This window comes from Taeniopygia guttata, chromosome 1A, assembly GCF_048771995.1.
Source record: "Taeniopygia guttata chromosome 1A, bTaeGut7.mat, whole genome shotgun sequence".
Classification (NCBI taxonomy): Eukaryota; Metazoa; Chordata; class Aves; order Passeriformes; family Estrildidae; genus Taeniopygia; species Taeniopygia guttata.
Window position 1 is genome coordinate 45,942,784 of NC_133025.1, and position 24,761 is coordinate 45,967,544.

The 24,761-nt window shown below is 38.3% G+C and overlaps 1 protein-coding gene across 24 annotated transcripts in view; it reads left to right on the forward strand.

The window, feature by feature from the left end:
* The window catches only part of ANO4 (anoctamin 4), a 200,514-nt gene that overhangs the window by 162,813 nt on the left and 12,940 nt on the right, over nucleotides 1–24,761 (forward strand). For all 24 annotated transcript variants that reach the window (XM_072923263.1, XM_072923266.1, XM_072923267.1 and 21 more), the window contains 9 exons: nucleotides 1,745–1,827; nucleotides 7,121–7,261; nucleotides 9,259–9,423; nucleotides 12,994–13,030; nucleotides 15,435–15,546; nucleotides 17,015–17,072; nucleotides 19,995–20,092; nucleotides 22,474–22,616; nucleotides 23,617–23,769. In XM_072923263.1, the coding sequence (XP_072779364.1) occupies nucleotides 1,745–1,827; nucleotides 7,121–7,261; nucleotides 9,259–9,423; nucleotides 12,994–13,030; nucleotides 15,435–15,546; nucleotides 17,015–17,072; nucleotides 19,995–20,092; nucleotides 22,474–22,616; nucleotides 23,617–23,769 (990 nt within the window). The remainder of the gene's footprint in view (nucleotides 1–1,744; nucleotides 1,828–7,120; nucleotides 7,262–9,258; nucleotides 9,424–12,993; nucleotides 13,031–15,434; nucleotides 15,547–17,014; nucleotides 17,073–19,994; nucleotides 20,093–22,473; nucleotides 22,617–23,616; nucleotides 23,770–24,761) is intronic.

Sequence of the window (24,761 nt, forward strand, 5' to 3'; positions counted from 1 at the left end):
TCCAGGAAAGCAAATACTTTTGTGTCTGATCACTCTGTCAATGCCCTGTTATGGTGACTCTCCACTGAGCTGCCCACTGGGTCAGAGGATGGTTTGACTGACTTGGTCAGGGACACACACCAACAGCAGAAGAGAGAACCCCTCCCAGGTCTTCACACTTAAATTCATGTGTACCCTTTGCTGGAATCTGCCAGAGCCCTTGAAGGACTCACACCAACGGTTATGGGGACAACATTCTTTATTAATATACACACTGTCTGTGGAAAATAGTGACAGGTTAAAGTTCAAAGACTGACAGTGACAGTACCTGACTGCAAAAATGTATTCAAAGCAATATCCAGACAAGGTCTAATCATCAATCAAACCTAGCTCAAGATAGTTTTTCAGCAAGCATAGAATAGAATTATTACCCAATAGACATTCCTTTGGAGGAGGAGACAAGTTCAGCCTGTCCCCTGATCTCAGAAGTTATGGTGGAGTCTTCTCTAACTTTTCCCCATTCTTAACTTACTTTTATACTATCTGTTTACATTTAGACGGTGCTTGAGTGGCTCTAGTGATACACACCTTTGTTATTGATAGGTGTAAAATTCTCTCACTTCTCTCTTAAAGATATAGTCAATGAAATATAAAGTGCATGCCCAGTGAGGAGAGGTCGTACCTTGAAGGCAGGTAACTTTGGGATGGGGGTGTGTGTTAATATAGTTAGGTTTTAATGAACCCAGTTCATTCAGGGACAAGGATTCCACCACAGTTGTTGGCTCAGCAGCAATACACCTTCTCCTATCTCCCCTGGCTGATGGGTGCTGTGCCGTTTATCAGCTGCAAAGGACCATTTAGTTCCCCTCCCGGCAAGGATTACATCAGAGCTTGACCTCTGTGTCTCCATTCTGCTCCACCCTCCATTCCATTCCCCTTAGCATGTGCTTAAATTTGCAGATTAGGTATATGTGGAGTCATGGTGGAATAGGTTTCGGGCATGCCACCCACATTCCATCCAGGGAGCAGCAACTGCATTTTACCCTATAATTTCCGTACTGTTCTAACTTCTGTTCAGAATGTGAATATAACCTCCCAGCTTTCTCTAAATTTACTTACAGTTGTCTTCCCATAGCAATCATGTGCAGGCTTCTTACTCCATCTTGAACTCTATCAATAAGGGCTGTACTACACAATATTTAACTATCAGACATAAACACCCCATATACAAACTCACATACTGTAAAAAAAAAGGGGGTTGAATTAAAAAGGTGTAAACCAGAAGTTCCCATTTCCCCAGTAGTACTCTACACATTTTCAAATGCACCGGACTGTGTTTCCTCTGGGTTCTGGTTTGTGTGTAATGTAAATGGTCTTCAAAGAAAGAAAGTTACTCCTTTATGTGCAATGGCCCCAAGAAACCCCTTAGCTTCATCAGAAATCTGCTTTATCTAGCAGTGATGACTCACAGGAACAATTTTATTCTTTGAGAGCACTCCCTTGGTTGGTTAGAAATTAAACATTCTCATTTAGCACTAAATGAAATCTCTAAAGCCTCAATCATACTTGAAGCAAGCAAACTAATCCTTAGAAAGCAATGCTTTTTGAAAGCAGTTTTGATCATCAGCATGATTTGCTGTTCAAAGGAACCCATTTATGCAAAGAAATTAAAATAATGTAACAGCTTCATTTAACAGTTCTGTGATAGTCATTAACATTTCTTGACTGAAAAACAATCTTGCATCTTTTTCCCTACTTGCTCTAGCCACTGTTTTTCTGGAGTTTTGGAAAAGAAGGAGAGCAGTAATTGCTTATGACTGGGACTTGATAGACTGGGAAGAAGAAGAGGTTTGTATAAAAACATGTACTCCTTAATCTATAATACAAAATCATTTGGTTGAAAATGTGTGGTTTTATTTTGCATTTATCTTCAGTTCATTCTTTAAATTTTTATAAACTATGAAATAAGGATTTTTCTCCTCAGATGTTTCCTCTGGAATGTAAAGAAACTTTCCCCAGGCTAAACTGTCCTCTTTTTTCACACTTTTGTAAATCTAAATTAATTTGAAAGTTTTCAGGGAAGAAATGCACTATGGGAGAAATTGCATTTTTATTTTGAAAGCTGGAAATTCTTGACAGCCCAGGGGACCTTGAATTTTGGAAAATGAGTTTTTATCTATTCTTTTAGTTTGTCACTGAGAGTACTGATGGAAGGAAAGCCTTTTGAGGCTTGTACCAGCATCTGAACCTTCAGGTGCTGGTTATCTGAGAGAGAGAGAGAGAGAGAGAGTGAGAGAGAGAGGACTTAATTAATTCAGTGTTGGTACAGGAAATCCCCTTAGGCAAACCACTAAAATTCAGATAATAGCCTTAATCTTTTCCTCTGGTGGTCACCAGAAATTAACCACATGCTCTTGGGACTGAGAATTCAGGTCTAAATAGAACTAGAAGGTTTTATCATGCAGGAGAAAAGCAAGATTCAATGAGTTTTGAAGAAAAATTGCTCCTCCAGTGGGATTTGGACATACAGGTGTCTATAAGTCTGCTCTCCTTACTCTACAGAAGCTCTTGGAGTGATGGTAAGAGACTGCTGTAGTGGTCTCAGTGAAATTGAACCTCTACATTCCTGCTTTGGTGGAAATTTGCTTTTCTATCAGTCTTGCCAGCACAGAAACAGACTTCTGAGTTATGGGATTTTTGTCTGTATGAGGCAAAGTATCTCAATGAGGCCATGAAATGGTGGAATTGCTGGTAGGATTTTCTTTTAAATTATTAATTACTAAGAAAATAACCCAAGAATGTAACATGAAATAACTTACACAACTGGAAATTAATTTCTTTATAACAACAGGAATGTTGTTATCCATACACATGTGCAGTCAGTTCTGGGTGATACCCCATGACTATCTTCCTAATTATAGGAAATATTCTAATACTGATTCAACTCTTCTGAGATTAGCAGACTGCTCTTGCCAATTCTGGCAAGTCACAAAGGGATTGAGACAGTCCTGCCTGAGGTTCATATAGAGCTCAGGATTGGTCTGCAGGGATCATGTCTTCCCATGGCTAGTTGCAAAAAAAGCCACTGCTGCCGATGCTGACAGCTAAGAAAAAGCTGTACCAAATTGCAATTTACAACTGACAATTATAGCTTCCTCTGTGTCCCTAGAATGAGAAGGAGCCTTTAAACAAGCAAAATACAAAAGTAAGTGCAGTATGAGAACCTCTTTATGTTTTTCCCAGGAAGCCTGGTCTTGCAGATGTTTATAGTTTGGCATGTTATATATCTTCATCTTTCACCATTTAACATACCTGCATTTGGGATTATGCTGAATTATAAAGCCATCCACCTGAATCTTCTATGATCAGTTAATTTACAAACATTGAGTTTCCTGGTAAGGTTGTCCTTAAGTGACACTTTAAATTTTTTTTCTTTTCCCCTTCTTTTTTTTCCCCCTTTTTTTTTATTTTGAATAAGATATATTTATTTCCCCTGGCAGATTATTTCAGTTTTTCCTGTAGGATGATATTTGCATGTTGGCAATTTTCAGAGGATACTTGCCCCCTGTTGATGTCAGCTGGTCTTTTATTCTCAAACCATAATTTTTCCAGTAAACTGTGTCAACAAAACCTCTGTCAGGACTAGTGGTGATTGTACCTGTTCAAGAGCTATTCAGTGCACCTCCTTACAGTTCTAGAGGGAATCTTATTAGTCTCTACAGCAGGAGGTAGAAGTTTTTTCAGAAGCAGTGTGCCAGATTGTACCTTTCTCAAATTAGAGGTTAAAGATGCTCATAGGAACGCAACAGGCTGCTTCTCAAAGATTTGTGTGTCCAGTAATTAGAACATCAGTATCTCATTGGCATTTGAGGCATCAGTTCAGCATGCAGTGGCATCCAAAGAGCATGAGCTGATTGCCTCCCAGAGGTATCTTTTTTGAAGATGCTACAGCCCCCAGTGCCCACAGCTATGGCACAGCTGAGCATGTCCCAGCTTCGGGGTCAGCCCAATGGCACTGCTTTCTCTGCTTGTGTAGCTAATGCTGCACTTTTCCAGTGGAACTGCACTCTCCCCTGAGAAAGACACAGTTTGGGAGTGGGTGCTCCAGATGGAAGTGTGGAGACATTTTCCTGTTCTGTGGTTCAAAGCCCACCTCTTCACTTTGCCATTGTCTTCACCTGCAAACCACAGGCTTTCCTTGGAGACTTACTTCTGGAGATGCTATACTTGTACTGGTGATCAAGATTCAAATTTTCAATCTACAAATTCTTTTTCTATGTCTGGGCTATAGAGGACAATATTCTTGGATTAGGAAGGATGGGACTATTTCAATAATTTACCTGTTGAAGGATTAGAAAATTCTTGGGGGAAAAAGGAGGCATTTCACAAAGAAATATAGAGTAGCTCTTCTAGAGCACGAATACCTGGTCTAAGGCAATTCACATTACTCCATATTTCATATTTCAGAAATCAATAGTGTTTATCTTATGAAAAAGTTGGAATTATCCATGTGTGAGAAATGGGAAGGAAGGAGCACAGACTGTTTTATGTAGATTGGAAAAGATTAATCCTGTGGAGTTTCACTGGGAAGTTGTATGTCAGTAAGAAGTCAATGGGAATTTTGACACCAGAAGGTGAAAATTTTTCTCCTAAAGTGCTACTTTCTAATAAAATCACTGCTAATTAAATTTCCTCTCTGGTTTCCATTAAGTTATCAGTAGACAAAATCAGCTGATTGCCTTTATTAGTTATTTCAAAGACATCGATTAAAGAGTTCTAATTACCATTTTAAATCTCAGGCTTTTGATAATGAAGATTGTTATTTTATTAACAATATGTGTCTAGACTTTGCTTTCTTTAATTTCCATTGTCAAATTGAAAAATAAGGTTTTCTTACAAAGGGAAATTTATTAATTCCTAGCAACAATACACTGAAAAAACACAATTTATAAGGCTTCCTATCTCTTGGTTATCACCTTCCTGTTCTAAATGAAGAGACAAGTAAATTAAACAATGAAGACGATAGAAAGGATAATTGCACTTATTCAGATATGCAACCTTGTGAATTCCTCACCACTTCAGATTCTTACCCAAGAAAGGCATACAGCAACCCCTGCAATGTTCAGGCCTCTCAGTCTGGGGATATGAGCTGAGATATGGCTCTTTCAACCCTACATATCTGGATTTCCTGTTCTTGCAAACCAGGTACAAGGTAGGAGACATGGAGAGCAAAGGTGTCTTGGGTGGGTGTACCACAAGAAACCAACAGCATGCAGTTCCTGGCACTCCCAGATGAAATCTGGCTTCTGTTGTTATTTGTAGCATATTTTTTCTGTTTCTTCAGTGTCACCTTCTTTGTATCATTAACCTCAGCCAGACACAGTACTGTTTACTTGTCCAAGCATTGCTGAGTATCATTAAACAGGTACAAAGTGTCATGCCAGATTTCCAATTTTTTTTTTTTGAGAATGTCTAAAAATAGCATTTGCATTACTTGCATCAGCTGGAGATTATAGGACATGTCGATATGATAAGAACTTCCCTACACTGCAGATTGTAAAAGGTAATCAAACCTTGGCTCAGAGAGAGGTGCTAAGAAGTAAAGGTTTCTTGTCAGCCAGCTGGCAGAGCCCTTGTGCAATCTACAGGGTAAAATTCTCAGGAACCATGCTTCACAAATATAACACTCTGTCCTTTTTCATGCCCCTGGGCACACAGGAATATTACTTACATTGTTCCTTTTGCCAGATTACAGTCTGCTCAGCTTCCTTCAGCCCTGATATGGCAGGAACAGCTTGAGCAAAACAGAATAAGAAGGTATTACTCTGCCTCCATAGAAACATGCTTAGCCTTTTGTATAGCTCAGGTACGGCTGGTTCCCTCAAGCACATAATTAGTTACAGAGGCATTGCAGCTAGGCATATATGCCTCTTTATTTGTTTTTATAACTTGTTACCAGGTTGCTGCATGAATTTGGAAATTAACTGTGTTGAGAAAGCATCTTCAAAACTTGGAATGAGGAGAATGAGACATGACTTCTTACCCCCTTCCTCTTCAGGAAATTTCTTTAAAAGGATGTAGGATTTAGGCTATCTCATCTTTATTCACATTCTGAAGACTTGTGTGAGCAATTACATTCACTTATTTCAGTACAGTCATTTAAGGTCTGGGCATTTCCAGCTTCAGTCAGTCCATGCAGCTGAAGGGCTGGAAGGGACTGAAGTTTGTAAGCTGGTTTTCGTCTGCTCCCTTGTAGCCAGCTGCACTGCAGAGCAGCTCTCCAGTATACAGTAGAGTACTACAAGCAGTGCTCTAATATCTGCTAGCATTTGTGAAAGTCCATCCTCCCAGCCTACTGCTTTATCTCACCTCTGACAGTGTCCTGGATGCTAGACTGGAACGAGGTGCACAGGACACGTGGCTCTTGGTGATGTTAGGGCAGAGGGGTAGCGCTACTGCAGGTGTCACCTTCGCCGGGGTGATCCTGTCTTCTGGCAATGCTGTAAACAGATGTAACCAAATCTCTCCCCAAGTAATCCCCAGGTTTCATTTCACAAGAGGGTTTTTAATGGCAAAGCAGGCTTTGACATTTCTGCTGCTGGAAGTTGTTCCTGCTAATAATAATAATAATACTGTCCGAGTTAAGAAGTAATTGAGCAGCACCAGATGGCATGAAACCTTCTTCAAATGCTAAGAAGCTTTTGCTGGTAATGGAAGCCTAACCAAATGCCTAACAATCAGCAATTGGGCTTGGAAAAAGAAGGTTTGGTTTTGGGATTTTCTTTTCTTAGTTGTAAATTTCCAGTATCAATAGGATAATTTCAGACTGAAAAATTCTGTCGTATCAATCTTAAAATGATTTTTCATGCAGCCACATAGTTTTGAAAGAGCATTATTTAGAGGAATAGCTAACTGGGGATTTTACTAAATACTTTTAGTACTTACTTTTATGAGTATAGTGATTTATTCTAGTTCTTATGAAGGAGACCTGATTTCCCAGCTCAGCCTTTATAGTAGCTGTGCCAGCTGCTGAATTCAAAGATGTAATTCCCCAGAACAGTGATCTGATAAAAGATCTGAAATTTCCTACAGAGTTTTTTCTAGTTGTGCTGTATGTGAACATTATCTGTTTGCTCTTTAGGAGGAAATACGTCCGCAGTTTGAAGCCAAATACTCCAAGAAAGAACGAATGAACCCCATATCTGGGAAGCCAGAGCCTTATCAAGCATTTGCAGATAAATGCAGCAGACTCATCGTTTCTGCATCTGGAATATTTTTTATGGTTTGAGAACTTTTATTTATTTACCAGTTGAAAAAGAACAAAATATCATTATCTCTGCTAGTAGAGTAGGTAAATATTGGATATGACTGCTTGGAAGTGGAATAAACTCTGTGCATGTTGAAATCTACAGAGCAAATCACTTGAGTTTCTGTCAGGTCCTACATTGGTCTCACAGATAGCTAATCCCTTCTTCAAGGCTACACCTGTGACACTGTATGTAGTGACATATGCCAGAATAGTGACCAGAATAATTCAGGCACCAACTTCAGGTGGCTGAATTAGCTCACTGGTTGCCTCCCCTGTGCAGACAGTGCAGAGTGACAGGGAAAGTTGCCATGGGAGAAGCAGCTGTTCAAACTTCCCAGAGAATCTAAATAAGATGCCTAGAGTGCTTAATGATGTTAATACAACCTACTTTCTCAGTGTATTGAGATGAGGAAAGAGACTTCATATTCCTAGTGCAGTCAAAATGGAGAAACCAATATTCCTTGATTAAAATGATGTATTTATCCCTTTAGTTATGCAAAACTAAAAGGAGCAGCAAAATCTCCTAACAGAGAGCTGCATGAACTTCTGCAGAAACGCCCCCATCCTCTAATTTCAGTGAAGCAGATGTGGGCTGTTATTCACATGACAACAGGCGTGGTAGTGTTGGTCTTGAAAACACAGTGCTGGTCTGGAACCAACAGACTGCCATGGAATTTACTGGGGCTTTTCCAGGAGACAAGAAAATGGTAGATGTGTACAGCCTCAGGAGCTGTGGAGAGCCAGGTAGGTGAGCTAACTCAGCAACAGGGCAGAGGACAGCAAGAAATTGATGGCTCCAAAATTGTCCAAAACAATCTAGGTCAAGAAAGGCAAAAGCCTTATTGAGATGAACTGGGCTCTGGTACATCAGGTGGATGGACACCCTGACTCAGCCCTTGAGGACACATACTCAGGACTGCAGTCTCTGCTCAGAATTGATACTACAACTATGATATTTTGTGTATTTTCCCCATGTTTCTTCCCTTGAAGGGTGGCAGTATTTTAGCTTGTACAAACTCAGTCATTAATCTTCTTAGACTAGTGATAGATCTTACTCAAAGTGCCAGAGTGTAGCCTTGCTCTCAAATGCATACACCACAAATTATTGTCCCCATAACAGTCCTTAAAACTGGACAAAAATTATTTTCACTTAAGTTATTTTTATTGTTGGCATAGCTTGGGCTTACAGCAAATCAGAAATGACACTTTTTTTTACCATTTAAATAAGATTTTTTTAAAATTACATCTATAACAGGAGATAAACACTTACCAAACTTCAAGTTAGAGCAGTTCTCAAAATTTCTCAGCATAGACTCTCACAGTTTAGTAAAATAATACAGCTCAACTGTTGCAAAAGGTACATTAAGTGACTAAGCAGCCTGACTCAGCTGTGGCTTTCTCATTCTGTCACATTTCCTGAAAGTTTCATCAGAGAAGAAATCACAAGGGCAATTGAGCTGGTTACCTTCTCTAGGTAGAAACTTTCCAGAACTTTAGGAAGAAACAGCTAGCTAGGCTGGCTTGGCAGGGCTGTTTTTGAGGCAGTGCTTACAAATGGAGACATTGGTGTGAAGTCCATCAAATCATAAAATCCATCCCAAGTATGATACCATCAAGCTGCAACAGCAGCTTAAGACTAGCCTTTGCACTTCATGTGAAGATAAGGAAAATTTCTAATTCCCAGAGCTGGCAATCCTGTTTCCTACATTAATGCTAAAGAGGAGGAACATTTTCAAGAAAAATTTTAAAACTAAAAATTATTTTAATATTATTTCAACTATATTTTTCATTATGAGAAATAAAAAGAACATAACAAGAAAAATCACCATGTTGAAACCTTCCTCTGGAATTAAAAGGAATGCAGTTTTAAAGTCTTTAATTTCATTTCATTTTGAGAGTTTCAGGGAGAAAGTAACTCCTGTTCCGCTGTAAGTTTTCAGGTTCTTCTCTCTGATTTTTTCTTCCTTTAGATCTGTGTGGTGATTGCTGCTGTTTTTGGCATTGTTATTTACCGTGTTGTGACTGTCAGCACTTTTGCTGCCTTTAAGTGGGCTTTAATCAGGAATAACTCTCAGGTTGCAACTACAGGGACTGCAGTGTGCATCAACTTTTGCATCATCATGCTGCTGAATGTGGTGAGTAAAAGAAACATATCCAAAGGCATACTTAAGCCACCAGAGCAGTAGATATCTCAGTCAGCAGACAACCAAATGCTTTCACTTCCTTTTTCAGCAGGAATGGAGTGTCTTGCTAAGCCAGACATGGAATTATTGTTTATGGACATCATTCACTATTTATATAAAGCACATTCCAAACCCCAAATATTATGTAAAGTACATTTGAATATTCTGAAAATATTTTAGGGAGACACGATCATACCCCTGCTTTATCCCCTGCCACTTCTTTCCCTTTTATATGTATGCAGTTTTCTGTCCACTTCATTAATATTCTTCTTTTTAATTGTGTTTTGATGGCTTTCTTAAAAATATAGTGACAAAGTTAAGTTCTTATTTACACTATTTTCAGTAATTCCAATTTCAGCTGTCATGGTCATTTTCCAGTGAGGACATGCATATAGAGACACAATGTCAATAAGCAGAACTCTGTTGAGCTGAAAGCTTCATGAGGCTTGAGCAGATGTGATTTGTTCCAGAGCTGCCCATAGCCTTTGCCAGCGTGCACCAGAGACATGGCCTGGGTGCACTGCAGTGGGGCTGGCTGATGGCAGGTCAGTGTGAGCTGGTTTGGAACCAGACCTGGGACAAAGACAGAAATGGAATTTCTACGTGGCAACAGTTCCAGTAAGTGAGTATAGCACAGATTAGATGGGGAATGAGCTTTCTCCTTCCACTGAGATGCTGATACCCCGTTACATTCTCTGATAGCAATGTGTCTGCTCTTTGTTGCTCTTGGCACAACATGTGTGGCCTTTCACTATTAGGTTTGTAAACTGATATTATAAGAATGCCTTTTAGGGAAAGGAGTGTTCAGCCTACAAACCAGATGGGTACTGGAGCCAGGGTGGAGCATCTCTGCCTACTCAATAGCAAGCATCCTCTGCAAACAGTTTGTTAAGCTTCACTTCAGGAAATATGCTGATTTACTTCCTAGCGAAAAGATGAGATGTTATTTCAAGTCTCCTAATTTCCAAGGCTGGCTTGAAGACTTCTTTCTTTCCTATGCAATATCCAAACATTTCCATGATCTAAAAATTCTTTTTGATGGGTCCTTTTTTATATGGCAGGAAATTCCAAGAGTCTTTGCTGCAGGACTTTGCTTCTTCTTTTGGCATAGGAAAGACTGGATTAGTGAATAAGACAGTCTATCTAGAACTGTTGTTTTTCCTGTTATTTTCCTTAGGTGGGACTATAGGCTGAGAAAGGGCAGAAAGGAGAAAACTGTTTTTCTTTCTGAGATTGTACTGAGGGCTCTCTTCCTTTATGTTATTTTTATTTTACTGGGTTTTGTCTCCACCTTTGGGGGATTTTCTTTACTCCACCTAGAGCACACAATAAGCATAAAAGAAAGAAAAAGAATACTATATATACATAGCTATGCCAGTGCAACATCCATCTTCAAGTTCTCAGTGTAAGTTATTGTATATGCAGTGAAGCAGCAACAAAATGCTGCACAAACAAAATTTCTTCATTCCCAAAGAGTTTTACAGCTCTGAGATTTTTCTTTTAAATAATGGAAGATTGCTTGAAAGTGCCTTTTGAGAAACTTTATTTCCTAAAATAATCAAATAAGTGGAGTACTGCAAAGATGGATTTCTCTAGCCTCGTACTCATCACCATTTGATAAACACCACAAGCTTAGATCTGGATATAGCTCATGGAAGAAAAAGATCCACAAAATTTGAAACTACAAGCATTTTTTAAAGGAAGGTTTTAGGAGCATAATCCCTTGCTTCCATGATGGATTAATGTAGTTTACTGAAGGGCAATTGTGGGATTTCTTTTGAGAGAAGAAAAATCCCCAGAAGCAATTCAGGTAGGAGAATCCTGAATGAACTATGACTCAAGAAAAGTGCCAGAAGAGCAAGAAAATATTCAGTAATAAACCCAGAACAGAGCAAGATGTGCATAGCAGTAGAGAATTCATTGCTAGAAGCCTTGAAAACCAGCAGTGATTCTGACAGAAGTTGACAGCCTCTCAAAGCATCAGGGGAAAGGTCTAGACCGCAAGTAAATTCCAGACCAGATGTTCTGAGCACTAGGTACCTATTCTGACACATCCATCACAATGAAACAAAATGACCCTCAAGCATTATGTCTCCCAGATAATCTTGCAGCCTGACCTGAAAACAATCACTAGCTTTACCTACGCTATGTAAAACTGTTAATTCCAATAATATTGCCCATGGAAAATATGAACAGAGAACAGAATGGGATCCCAAACAGGGTCCCTTGAAGGTAGCAGTGATAAAGGACAGTAGCAGATAATTAGATCCAAACATTGTTAACAAAATCTCTAACACAGTCTTACTGTTCCAAATGGAATAGCAACAAATTAAAGTTTTAATAAACCCTTCTGTAGACCAGTGAACATTTGTAAAAACCCACACTCCTTGCTGAGATGAGGATATAAATGATTCAGACATTTAGCACATTTACAGTTGCCCTTAAGAGATGCTTTTAAACTCAGAAGAAACTACCTTTTTCATTACTTGAAACAAAACCATTTACTCCAAAGGAAGTGGAAAGCTATTCTAAACATGAAGTGGTCATTAACATGGATGAGAGATTTCAGGATGACTTCAGCTCTTAAGCAGGCAGTTTGATCTGTGAACAATACATAACTCAATTTAAGCAAGAGATTCTAAGGATAACTGCAAATAAAAAGAAACATTGCTGATATGCACTGTAGGAGTAAGTAAATACTTGAGCCTGAAATATGAGAAGATTGTACTCCTGCAGGTGTCAGTGAGTGTTAAGGGCATTTAGCTATTTGTAGGAACAGGCTCCAGACTCATCTAAAACAAATTAAAATAATTGCATTAATTTACTCTAATACTGATAGTGTTGGTGATGTAGTTAATAGGTTCAAAGCTCCTTTGCAAATACAGATTCTGAAAACCCTCCAAGTTAGTTTTGTAATCTTAACAAAGTTTGGAGCCTCCTGGAGAGTTTGAGAGCACAGTACCTGAAAGTGTGGAAGGTACCATTTAGGATTAAAAAAAAAGACACTGGCTCAGAGTAAGAAATGTGTCTGGTCATGGGGATTACTAAAGATTTTCTCTGAAGTTACCCTGTTTCCCCTGTGTCTTTCTTCTCAGCACCAAAGTGCCAAACAAAACCAAAAAGCCCCAAATAACCAACATATCAAACATACCATAGCATGCTCTTCTAGGGTGATTTTTTTCTTGTGAGGTGAATGTTCCATAAGTAACTAAAACAAAAATCTTAGTTGTGCTGTTGTTTCTCTTTTCTTTTTGGAAAAGTTCTGTCACCCTTTTTCACTCTGTATATAAAATAGGGACAGTGACAGCATTTTTTCTCCATATATTATGGATGAGCATGAGATATAAAAACTTTTCTTTGTTTGATTATATCATTGCTGTATTATTATGTAGTTTTATTGTGATTATCAGAACATCACAGAAATTTTCTGCATGTCAGATTTAATATGTTCTCTCCCTAGAAAGCAGTTCTACATTTTTGTGCCAGCCATGTAACTAAGAGGCTGTTTCTTCTCTGTTACAGCTGTATGAAAAAGTTGCTCTTTTCCTGACAAATTTAGGTAAGTCATGTTAAATATAAAACTGAATAATATTGTACTGAATTATTCGTCCATACGCCATGATAAAATTCAAAATGACTGCATAAATATGAAAAATCGTAACTAATTTGCAATCTATAGGAATTAATGTTTTTCTTAAGTTTCTAATAAGAAAGTATATAAACTAAAGTACTGTGCCATTCAACCAGTGGTGACAACAATCATCCACCTTTGTTCTTGTTTCAACTCTCTACCCTCTTAGAATGTAAACAATTTGTTTACTATAAGTACATGTACAATTTTTACCTTAGAGGAAAAGGCATGAGTTTTCAGACAGACTTAGCACTCACAACCTCCAGGGTTTGTAAACATGGAAAAGGGGAGTCACTTCTGGAAAACAAATTGATACCTTGAAAATAAGGTGCTGACTGGCTATCAAGCATTTGACTTTTAGAAGGGCAGTAAGGAGGGAAAATGACCAGGTGAATCATCAACTCTGCTATACCTAAACTGCATGATGTTCTAAACTTCAGTGGTCCTTTCAGCTCACTTGCAAAGGCAGTCTTTATGCTAGAGCAAGGAAACCTGTTTTCTAAGGAGAGCATCCACCATCAATGGGGTAGCAACAAGCTGTCATTCATATATCCATGGCTCAGACAGGATCTGTGGAGATCCTGCTATATTTGGAAGATTGCAGTAGCTGGTGGCAATTGGCAAGGGCTCTTTAGTGTCAAGAAGCCTGAAATGAGACTCTGGCTGAAGGCCTATTAAGCAAACTATATTATTGCACATATACAATTTTGAGGTTTGAGGAGGTTATTTTGAGCTACTGGAAACCTGTGTACATTGATGATGCTCATTAAATTATTTTAGACCAGATGGACAGATTTTGATGTTCTGATGCTCAAAGGAAACAACTGATTTTAGCTACTCACAGGGCTTTTCTACATCCCAGAAGTAATTGGTAATGTGTTCAAAACATATCTGTACAATAGAATTTTATTCTTTTATTCCTTAGTAAACTGAGAGTCTTCATTTGTATGCAGTAGTTTTAAAATATTTTTGCTATACTATATCCATGGAGAAGATATCTCCTAACTACAGTTGAGAAATATGAAAACCTTCAAGTTTGAGAATTGTACAAGCTATGTCCTGACAGCCTGGGGACAGACAGTAAGATAAATTCTAGAGACCTTGAAGCTTGATTACTTTCTGTTAGGTTGTCATCAAGGTAGGTCTGCTTTTTGCAGAAAGCACTTGTATGAAAATTCAGCAGGTCAAGTTTTTTTAGATCCTGTTTAGATGGTTTTGTGATTTTTACTCTGGTGGTCTAAGGAACTGATTTGATCTGAATTATCTTTAACAGTGTAATGAGCTCAAAGAACTGTCAGCAAAAGTACATTGAGGACATTGATGATGTCCTTCAGCTTTTACATGACCTTTTTCAGAACTCACATCTGTGTTCCTCCAGAGCATCACCATTGTCTCTGATGGGCATGTGAGCAAAGCTTCAGCTGCAGCAGCCTTGTTATGGTCACACTTGTCCTTCCTGCAGACTGGCATCTAATGAAAGAGCAGCTCTATGCAAAGAGAATCAAGTTTATTGCTTTTTCTGTACTTCTAGTACTTTACTGGAGGCTGCTTTGGAAGCAGTATATGATTACTATCATTATGATACTCAGAATCACCATTAGTAACTCCTCTTCTCTGATTACTCCTGTTCACAGTAATGGTCAGCTAACAACAAGCTCCTGCCAGCTGGAAAGTAGTTCCAGAATATGGAACTGGTGTGTTGGCATGGACATTGTTTTGTTAACTTCTGTCTTGATATTTCTTGGGATGGAGAATAAGGGAAAAATACCTAAAGGCAAGAATATGTCATCCCATTTCCTGTTTGCCTTAGCCCATTCACTGAACAATATTTTTTCTTGGATTTTTATTACAAGCTCCCTGGGACAAGGAAGGGGAGTCATGCAGTGGCACTCCACTGATATATGTGAGCAAATCCATGAAACAGGAGGATTTTCTTCAGTTCAGTGGGGCATCTCTAACAAAAAGGCATTTAAATAGCTTTGGTGGACTGGCAATGTCATTGTGGTAGGATACAGAAAAGGAAACAAGAGAAGAGCCTGAGCCTGTAAAGATCACTTAAATACAGGTGGGATGTTTAATATACGCATTACCTTGACTACTTTCTTACAGTCTCATACATATATATGCAGACAGCAGAATAGATTTCTAAGTCTCAACAAGCTCACTCGCTGAGTGCTCCTTCTGGATACAATTTCCTCTGCCAGGTTATATTTTGAAAACAGCAGGCTAATTTAAAAATATATTGCCAGCTCTTATAGGTGTGTGCAGCCTTTGTGCCAAGGGAAATTGATATTTGAATAAGCCTCTGAAACTCTGATCATTTTCTTCACAGAGCAGCCTCGTACGGAATCGGAGTGGGAGAACAGCTTCACTCTGAAAATGTTTCTTTTTCAGTTTGTCAATCTGAACAGCTCTACCTTTTATATAGCATTCTTCCTTGGAAGGTAGGATTGATGTCTGCACACTCATATGTGCAAAATGAAGTAGAGAGAAGAAATAAAATTGTTTGTAATGAAACAAAATGGACCATATTATCACACATATCAAAATGCAAATTCCGTACTAGCAAAGCAGACCAGATTGCAGTTTTATACTCCTTTCAAAAGCCCAGAAACAGATGCAGTTTTCATTTCCTATTACTACATGGTCTCAACATTAACTTAACAATTTCATTATTGGAAACAGATGCATCTCACAATACTATACACACAGGTCATTTCACTCTGTTTTTATGTGTGTTATTTGTACAGATGGAAAGGAAAAGAAAGGAAAGGAAAGAGGAGAGGAAAGAGGAAAGAGGAAAGAGGAAAGAGGAAAGAGGAAAGAGGAAAGAGGAAAGAGGAAAGAGGAAAGAGGAAAGAGGAAAGAGGAAAGAGGAAAGAGGAAAGAGGAAAGAGGAAAGAGGAAAGAGGAAAGAGGAAAGAGGAAAGAGGAAAGAGGAAAGAGGAAAGAGGAAAGAGGAAAGAGGAAAGAGGAAAGAGGAAAGAGGAAAGAGGAAAGAGGAAAGAGGAAAGAGGAAAGAGGAAAGAGGAAAGAGGAAAGAGGAAAGAGGAAAGAGGAAAGGAAAGGAAAGGAAAGGAAAGGAAAGGAAAGGAAAGGAAAGGAAAGGAAAGGAAAGGAAAGGAAAGGAAAGGAAAGGAAAGGAAAGGAAAGGAAAGGAAAGGAAAGGAAAGGAAAGGAAAGGAAAGGAAAGGAAAGGAAAGGAAACTTCAGTTGGAAGTTAACTGTTCCAATTACATGATCTGAACTGTTAGGAGTGAGTTATGAGCTATCATTTGGGAGCTTTCCCCACATATATATTTACTATATCTATTATATTTTTATTTTATATTTTATATCCATGTATTTTGTGTATTTATGTATCTATCTAAATAGTGATTATTTGTATATCTCTTTCTGTCAGTCTCCTAAAAAAAGACCTTTTTAGTAGAGAAGGTTTGAATAGAAGAAACCATTAGTATGGATTATTTACATATAGGAAAAACTCTGGGGGAAAACACAGGAGAATAGTTAGAAAATAATTTTTTTTATTGAAAACTAAAATTTTCACTGATTTCACAGGAAGGGAGACATCACAGAGCATTTTATATTGGAAGGAAATGGACTGGCAATTGAAAGCCATTTTACAAACTGACATGAGCAGTTTCAGTCAGATTTTCCCTTTGCTCTGCCTATGTTGAATATCCAACAGCGGAGTGTTGGTATTGAAATAAAACTGAAGTAAAAATATCTGTAGTCCTTCATGAGGATTATTCCAAAAATACCCATAAAACTTTTTACAGCATAGTATCTTTTATACATATACCAGTCACATTAAGATAACACCAGATTAAAATAAGAGTGTGAGCTTTCTTGTACTACTGTGAAAAGACTGTTTACACAACATAGTTGATATATATTCCTGTGTTAAAGATTTACAGGACACCCTGGTGCCTACTTAAGGCTGATAAACCGGTGGAGGCTGGAAGAGGTGAGTGCTTGATAACTGCAATCTGATTTATCTGCTGCCCACTGTGGGTCTCAGATTCAGTCAAAGAAAGAAACTGAGAGTTTCTAGCCAGGCAAAAAGCCTGGGAAAGAATGTAAATAATTCTTTATCTCTCTTGTTTTTCACATTGTTTATAGTTAAGTTCTATCGCTGTGTGTCAAGCACTTTACACCAATGCTATAGCTTGTTTTCACTTCAGAACCAATGGATTTGGTCCTCACGAAGCTCTGTATAAAAGAGCAGTGTATTTTGAATAAATCGTAGTCTTACTCTCACAGCCTTCTGAGTCAGAGTCTTCTCCTTCCCGTCCTGCCTCGACAGCGACAGCCCACAGTTGCCATGAAGGCAAGCAGAGGCAGACATGTAAATCTGCCTAGGCACTTTTGAGTGTGTTATTGGGTTTTATTGGTAGTGTCAATAGTGTGTCTAACTCCACACCATTGACACTACCATCTGCTACAAAAGCATCTATACACATTGATATATATATATATATATTCCCTTTTCAATGCTAGCAGTTCTAGTGTTTGCATCACATTCAAACAGTGGTATCAGCTTTTCTTGCCTTGCAGACCAAAGAGCTAAAATAATCAAGTAATGAATTAAAAATCCAGACACATAAAATGTATGTGAATTTTTACCAAAACAACTAACAAACTTCCCAAACAAGATACTGGTGTAATGTCTCGTGTCTATAAAATCAAATTAATATGAAAAGCAATGAGAGTTTGGCTTTGCAAGTTACTCAAGGAGCAATTAAATTTTATTTATTTTTTAAATAAATACATTCAGAATTCAAAGCCCATTTGGCAGTTATAGGAGATGAACAGCAGCAGTTTCTGGACCTGTCATTTACTTTCCAGTGCTGCTATGTGCACACTGAAATCCCATGGTTTCTTTCCTGCTTCACAGATGAATAATTGAAACAACTTTGCAGATAAATGACAAATGGTAAGTGGAAAATGCCTGCCAGCTTAAATTTTCAAACACATCTGGATACATAAATATTTTGGATAATAAAGGCCATACAAATATTAGCAAAACAAACAAAAGTATTTGAATTTTAATAAAACCATCTTAATTTTGTAGAGAAGTCTGTTTCTTCAAGGAAAGCGTACTTGATAAATGGGCAGACAGATTTTTGCTTAACATCCCTCCAAAATCTGGCTGGGGCTGAGCTGACCTAAAAACTTGCTGCTGTCAAAGGAAAGGAGTTCTGGTCTTCCTCTGAGTCCTGTCCCTGAGGCTTGCTCCTTCCTCCTCCTCTGCGTTGGCTCTCACTTGTCCAGCCCTGTGAGAAGCCTTGTATCAGCAGTAAGCTTCCTTTTTCTAGCTGAATTAGTCTCCTGCTGATTCAGTGGGCTGATTCATTTCACAGAGGGATCAGAGAACACAGAAAGAAATTCATATTTCTGCAGGAGACAAGATAGAAGGAAAAGAGAGCCACGTTTGTGAGGAAAGTGCAACAGTGAGGTGTTACAGGTTGGGTCAGTTGCTGGTGAAAGCTATTCTTAGTAGTCCTGTTTAGCTTTTCTCAGAGAAAAAAAAGTGTCTAATAATAAAAAAAAAAGAGTCTAATAATAAAGAAGTCTTAACTTTATTGACCTCTGCTAGTTCTTATTAGAACTAATCTGCTTTAGGATACCATGTCCAGATATCCCTCCAATACCCCTCTCTTCACCTGTCGAATTTTGCCAAGTCTAAGACATTTAGTAACACTAGTCCAGTGTCCATGGACATGCTTAGACCACAGTTTACATATTATTGATGTTATGGTTGTAACATGGCTGCTGCTTCATTAACACTGCACCCGCCTCTCTCAGGATATATTCACTCATGTGACCAATTCCTAAAACACAGAAGGATGATGATTTAGTATTTATGACAGAGAAGTAAAAAAAATAAAAAAAAAAACAAAAACAAAAACAGAAACAACAAAAAAAAACCCCATTCCTATCTTCCTGTTAATCTAAAGAGATGCTAAATTAGGTCAGCAGAAACCTCAGCAGTGATCCAAGTTCTGAGAGATGGATAATGAAGTATGTATAAGAAATTAATATTTATTCCAGGTCATGACCAATTTTTCTCCCTAAAAGTTAGAGAGAAATAATTCCAGTTCTGTGACAGTGATTTGTTTGACTTATCTGTAATACCCAAGATTTTAAAATACAGTTTGAAATACACTGTTTGGATCTGCAAAGCCAATTGCACAAAGTGCTGTTTGAGGGTAGAAAGCTTTTGATTCCTTTCTGTTTGTTCCAATACCAGATAAAAAATTACCTACATTTGTACTATCTGAAGATCTTTCCCAAAAGCAGCACCACAGCTTCAGGGGCTGGAGCCACTGTTAAAGCAAGCAAGCACTCAGGAAGAAACACTAAGAATTGTTGCTGAGCAGAGACAGCTTTTTAGTTCTTTGAGAAGAAAACAGCTTTGCATGGTCTACTCAGTCATAGATGTTAAATAGTATAAATCAATAATTCTAGGTCTATCCTCTAGGCAAGGACTGTTTGGTTTATGTGCAGCCAGGAGGAATTTTCTCTTCATTCTTTGACTTGATGCACAGTCATGCTCCCCAAAAACAATTTAAATCAATGGAGAAACTTGGTGGTCTTTGCCTCTGCCCTGCCCACAGTTGCTCAGCACGTTTGAAGCACTGCTGTGAAAATTGCATTGGTTTCAGCTGACTCTGACCTCTGCAGAGAATTAGGTGATAAGCTTAAAATACTGACAGTATGATACAGTGTCATCTGCTCCCATGAGTTTACACTTCTTTAAAAAATAAGGAGAACACATTTAATTTCCTTTTAGTAAATGATCCACTATCATTTATAGCCTTTAAGAAATGCTTTAAAACTCAGTATTATTCCCATGTAACATTTTGTTTCTTTTTTTTTCCTGTAGTGCCACCCTAGTGGATGCCTTATTGATCTCTGTATGCAAATGGGTATTATAATGGTGTTAAAGCAGACATGGAATAATTTCATGGAATTGGGATATCCGTAAGTAAATATAATACCTATGCTTCTATAGGTCACAGAATACTAAGTTTATGTTTTCCTTATTGCCAGTTAATAAAAGCAAGATGCAGTAGTCACTACAGCAAAAAATCCTCCCCAAGGGTACAGAACTCCAAATATATCAATGATGTTTGGGGATTTTTTCCACATTGGACACAGTTTGCAAAAGCAAAAGTGTAATATAAATATTAACAAATAAGTACTACATGGGAAGTACTTGGTTTTGTTAAATTGTATTCTATGTTCTAAAACTCCTTAAAAATAACTGTGTGACCACTATGTTGCTTACATGAAAAATACATGTATCATTTCTTAGCTATACTAGTAAGTTCTAAATCCTATTTTTGTTGGGTGATAAAAGATGCCTGAAAGAGCAGGTACGAGCTGGAAAAAATGCACTGCTGGCACATGCACTCTGAAAGATAGAAAAATGTACTGACTGGTATGTAGACACATTCCCTTGTGATCTTCAAGGTAACATAAAGCTGTGCCCTAGCTAAAAGGTAGTCAATTACTCCTTTCCTATTGGTTTATTCCTTATTGATTAGTATTTAATGGGCATATTTTATATTATTAATATAGACTTAATATGATCAGTTTAGTTGATGATAGAGAGTGTGGATGGTCATCAAGGGAAATTATCAAGTGTGAAAATGTAAGAGAGAGCTGATATTGTCAGAAAATTTGCCCTTGTAAAGTTCAGAGAGATTTGCTATTTATCCATCTTTCCTGGGCCTAGCACTGCTTGCCAGTATTTTGCAGCTGTTAGGGCTGCAGGGATTAGCTGGGATGGGCAGGAGGGAACAGTAGCAGCAGTATTGATCCTTTTCTTTCCATTCCCTACCACTTCTGCCAGTTTTCATTAGAACACTCTGCTTTCTATTAATACAGATTTTTGAAACTTAACAAAGAGCACAGAAGAGAAATAAAATAAGGTGATTGATAGAGATAGGAGGAGATTGTTTAAGAACAAGTGATTTAATAAGAATAAACTGCTTCAGGTGAAATGAATCTTCACTTCAAAGTCACAAGGAAAACCACAACATAAAAGACACAGTCACAACACTGTAAAATGCTTCAACTTATTCTGATGAGAGATGTGTTTGCCCTCCAGACCCTTCAGTTCACCTTCTAGCCTTGAAATGCTGCAAGCAAGCACATTTCTTTTTGTGTGAAAAACACCTTTCTACTAAGAGCTTGATGGCAGCCAACACAGTGTGGATGGCCAGAGGGCTTGGAGGCAACCCTGCCATCTGTACCTGAATTCAGTTGAACTGCACTTAATTTCACCTATGCTTCTTTGAGGAAGATAGGAAAAGCTGTAATCTTTCTGATAAATTATGTAAATGGAAAAATAATCTCTAAGATTCAAGAAAAAAAGCAGCTGTCTAAACCCTTATCCAAATCCAATGACTATCTGCAGTCACTTTGCACCACTCAAAGACCACAGCAGGCCACTGTGAGGACAAGAAGTGAAGCATTGTCAGGAAAAGGACTGAATTATTTGGGTGATCTATCACGTTTTTTCTCACTGAGACAAAGTGGCTAATCACAGATTCAGAGAAAATCTCTGTCATTGTGGTTTGGGGTTTTTTTCTCTCTATACTAACTCTTAACTAGTGTCCTTTGTTGGCCAAACAAGTGCAACTCCCTGAAAAGGTGTTTATTTCAGATGTGAGAATTCATTTCACTTTTGGCTCAGTGCCTTTCACAGTGGTTTTACACAGGCATTTCTTTGGGAAAAGTATCTTCCCCCTGATTTCCAGTACAGGTCTCCCATTTGTTGAGGTGGAGGTAGCTGCTATGTCATCCTTCCATCTCTCAGCCACCATGTGCTGTCTGTAGTTCAGACATTTCTTTCTGCCTCTTTCTCCTCTGAATGTTTGGCTGCAGACACCATTCAGGGCTGCCTTTTCCTTCCAGGCTTGCCCAGTTACCCTGCACGCTGTAGAGCCATGCAGAGATGCCAGGTCACACACAGAGGAAAGAATCAAGCAGCATTAGCACTCTTATTTACTGAGCTCAGTATCTCCATGCAGCATTGCATTCTGCCACATAAGCAAACCCTGAAGTGATTTGGCATTTCGTCCAGAGAAAAAGAAGTAAATAAATAATGAAAATATGTCAAAATCCTTTCACCATTTTAACAACATATAGGCTGGGATTACAGCTCATCAGCTGTATCTATTTTCATACCTATTATGTTGTGTCATCAGCCACATGTATTACTAATGCTCTATTTTCCTGTACATTGGGAAATGAATTTTGCAGGATATGTTGTGCCCACTTAACCTCTTCCAATTTTGTGGCAAATAGCCATTCATATCCTTTACTTTGTTTCTTTTATTTAATTTAAAATGTAGGCTAATTCAAAACTGGTGGACCAGGAGAAAACTACGGCAAGAGTATGGCACACAGGGAAAAACAAGCTTCCCACAGTGGGAAAAGGACTATAATCTGCAGCCCATGAATGCTTATGGACTCTTTGATGAATACCTAGAAATGAGTATGGCTCTAACCTTCGTTCTCTCTTTCACTGTATTTTAATGTTGTTGGTTTTTTGTTGATGTAGGCTGGTGAATTCTTTTAATTATCACTATTTGAAGCTAAGGAAACTGCAAAAAGGTTTTTATTTTCACAGAGCAGATGAGGAATGGGAGTAAGTTTTTAAGAACCAAAGGAATGTAGTTAAGCACACTGCTGATGGTCTGCTAACCTCCCATCTATGAAACACTTCCCATTCTGGATTTGTTTTCCAAACCAGAGCCCAGTTCTTTATCTGCATACATTTCTGAAGAACTTTGCTGTTATTTTCTAAGGAAACTTGTCTCGTGTTTTTACTTTGAAGTGCATGGTACAGACCAGCATGCTTATTTATGTTTAAAATCCTCCCTCATTTACTACCTCACACTTACAAAGTTACTTACTGCCAAAAGGCACTGCTCTATCCAGAGGAGAGAGGAGAATAACTGCTCAAAAATATATATTAAAAAAAAACATGAACTTTTGCCCTATGTGACTGAACTGCATATGTCATGATTGGTTTTTTCCTTTTCTCCCTCACACAATTCTTTTCAAATTAATGGGAAATCTCATACTCTGAAAATCTACCTCTAGAAACTTAAACAGAATTTCAAACTGCTTCCCATCTGAATTATTAAAAGGAATGTATTCATCCCAAATCTTTGCAAGCACTGAGAGATCCTAGTTGATGCTGGAGTAAAAATGTCTATTTCTAAAAGAACAGTTGTCCACTTCAGAACTTAATTCCAAATTGCAAAATTTAGATGGTGCTGTCCACCATTCCAGGGTCTTTTCACTCTTTCTTCTAACTTTTGACAAGGACTTGCTGCACAACTGGCACTAGACCATCATATAGTATAATATAATAATGAGTGTCTGTATACTTTGTACATACTGCTTATTTGCATACACTGTTAGGTATATTAGACATTGGGGTTAGATCCTAAAAGGTATTTTGTGATATTTCCTTTTTTTTCTCCCAGTTCTTCAGTTTGGGTTCACAACCATTTTTGTGGCAGCTTTTCCACTGGCACCACTTCTGGCCTTACTAAACAATATTATTGAAATTCGGCTTGATGCTTACAAATTTGTTACTCAGTGGAGAAGACCTTTAGCTTCAAGAGCCAAAGATATAGGTGAGCTCTTTGTATGGTGTTTGTTATATATATGTGTTAGTTGTCAAAGCTTTGACCACTTCAAGCAAGAGCAGATTAAGGTATTTACAGTCACTTTCATCCCTTGATTGTTCAAAAAACTTCAAGTATCTGATGCCAATCTACTTATGCAATTAATAGTCTATCATATTTTAATTATTTTCTGGGGGACTGAACAGCCAAGGTATAAAGTGATCAATGTTCTCTGCAGGTGCTTTGTTGTGGCAGATACACTGTGCAAACACGTGCTGCTGCTCAACTTGAATATAATAACCAGACAGATCAGATGAAACATGAAAGCCAAGTTAAAGTGGCCACCATCCTGTAAGGAACCTGTATGTTTTATATGTACCTGGCCAAAACCAAGCTCCTCTGTGACTCAGGGGCTGTGCCCACTGGGTCCCTGGTGGGTCAGACAGGGTGGGTCTGGACCCCAGCAGACAACTTGCTCTCAGTGAGTCACACCTGCATTGCTAAACACGAGGTCCACATAACTCCGAGGTCATCCAACCACACACTGTTGCAAAGGATCTCTGAACATATTTGGACTAAAAATCTCTTCTGCCCTTGCAGTGTGCAAAAGCACAACACCTTTAGGAAGAACTCGAAAACAAATTCATCTGCCCAATGTTGAATCTCTGGTGTTTTCAGAGGGGTAAATAGGGAATCTCACTAACCAACTGCATTGCAAAAATCCCTAGCCTACACCAAGAAATAGGAGAAGATCAGGCTTTGTGCTCTTAGAACATTCTATTGTGTGCCTAAAGTCTGTGTCTGATTAAAACTTTGAATGAGAACAGCGTGAATCTGTGGGTTCTGGCACAAGCCTGTACAACAGCCATATATGGTATACGCTACAGACATAATTTGTAAAAAAAGCAGCTCTATAATGTAGTTAATAGAAGCACAGAAGAATACCTTTTCATCATGTTGATTCAGATGTGATTTCTCAAAATAAATTGCATTCTAACAAA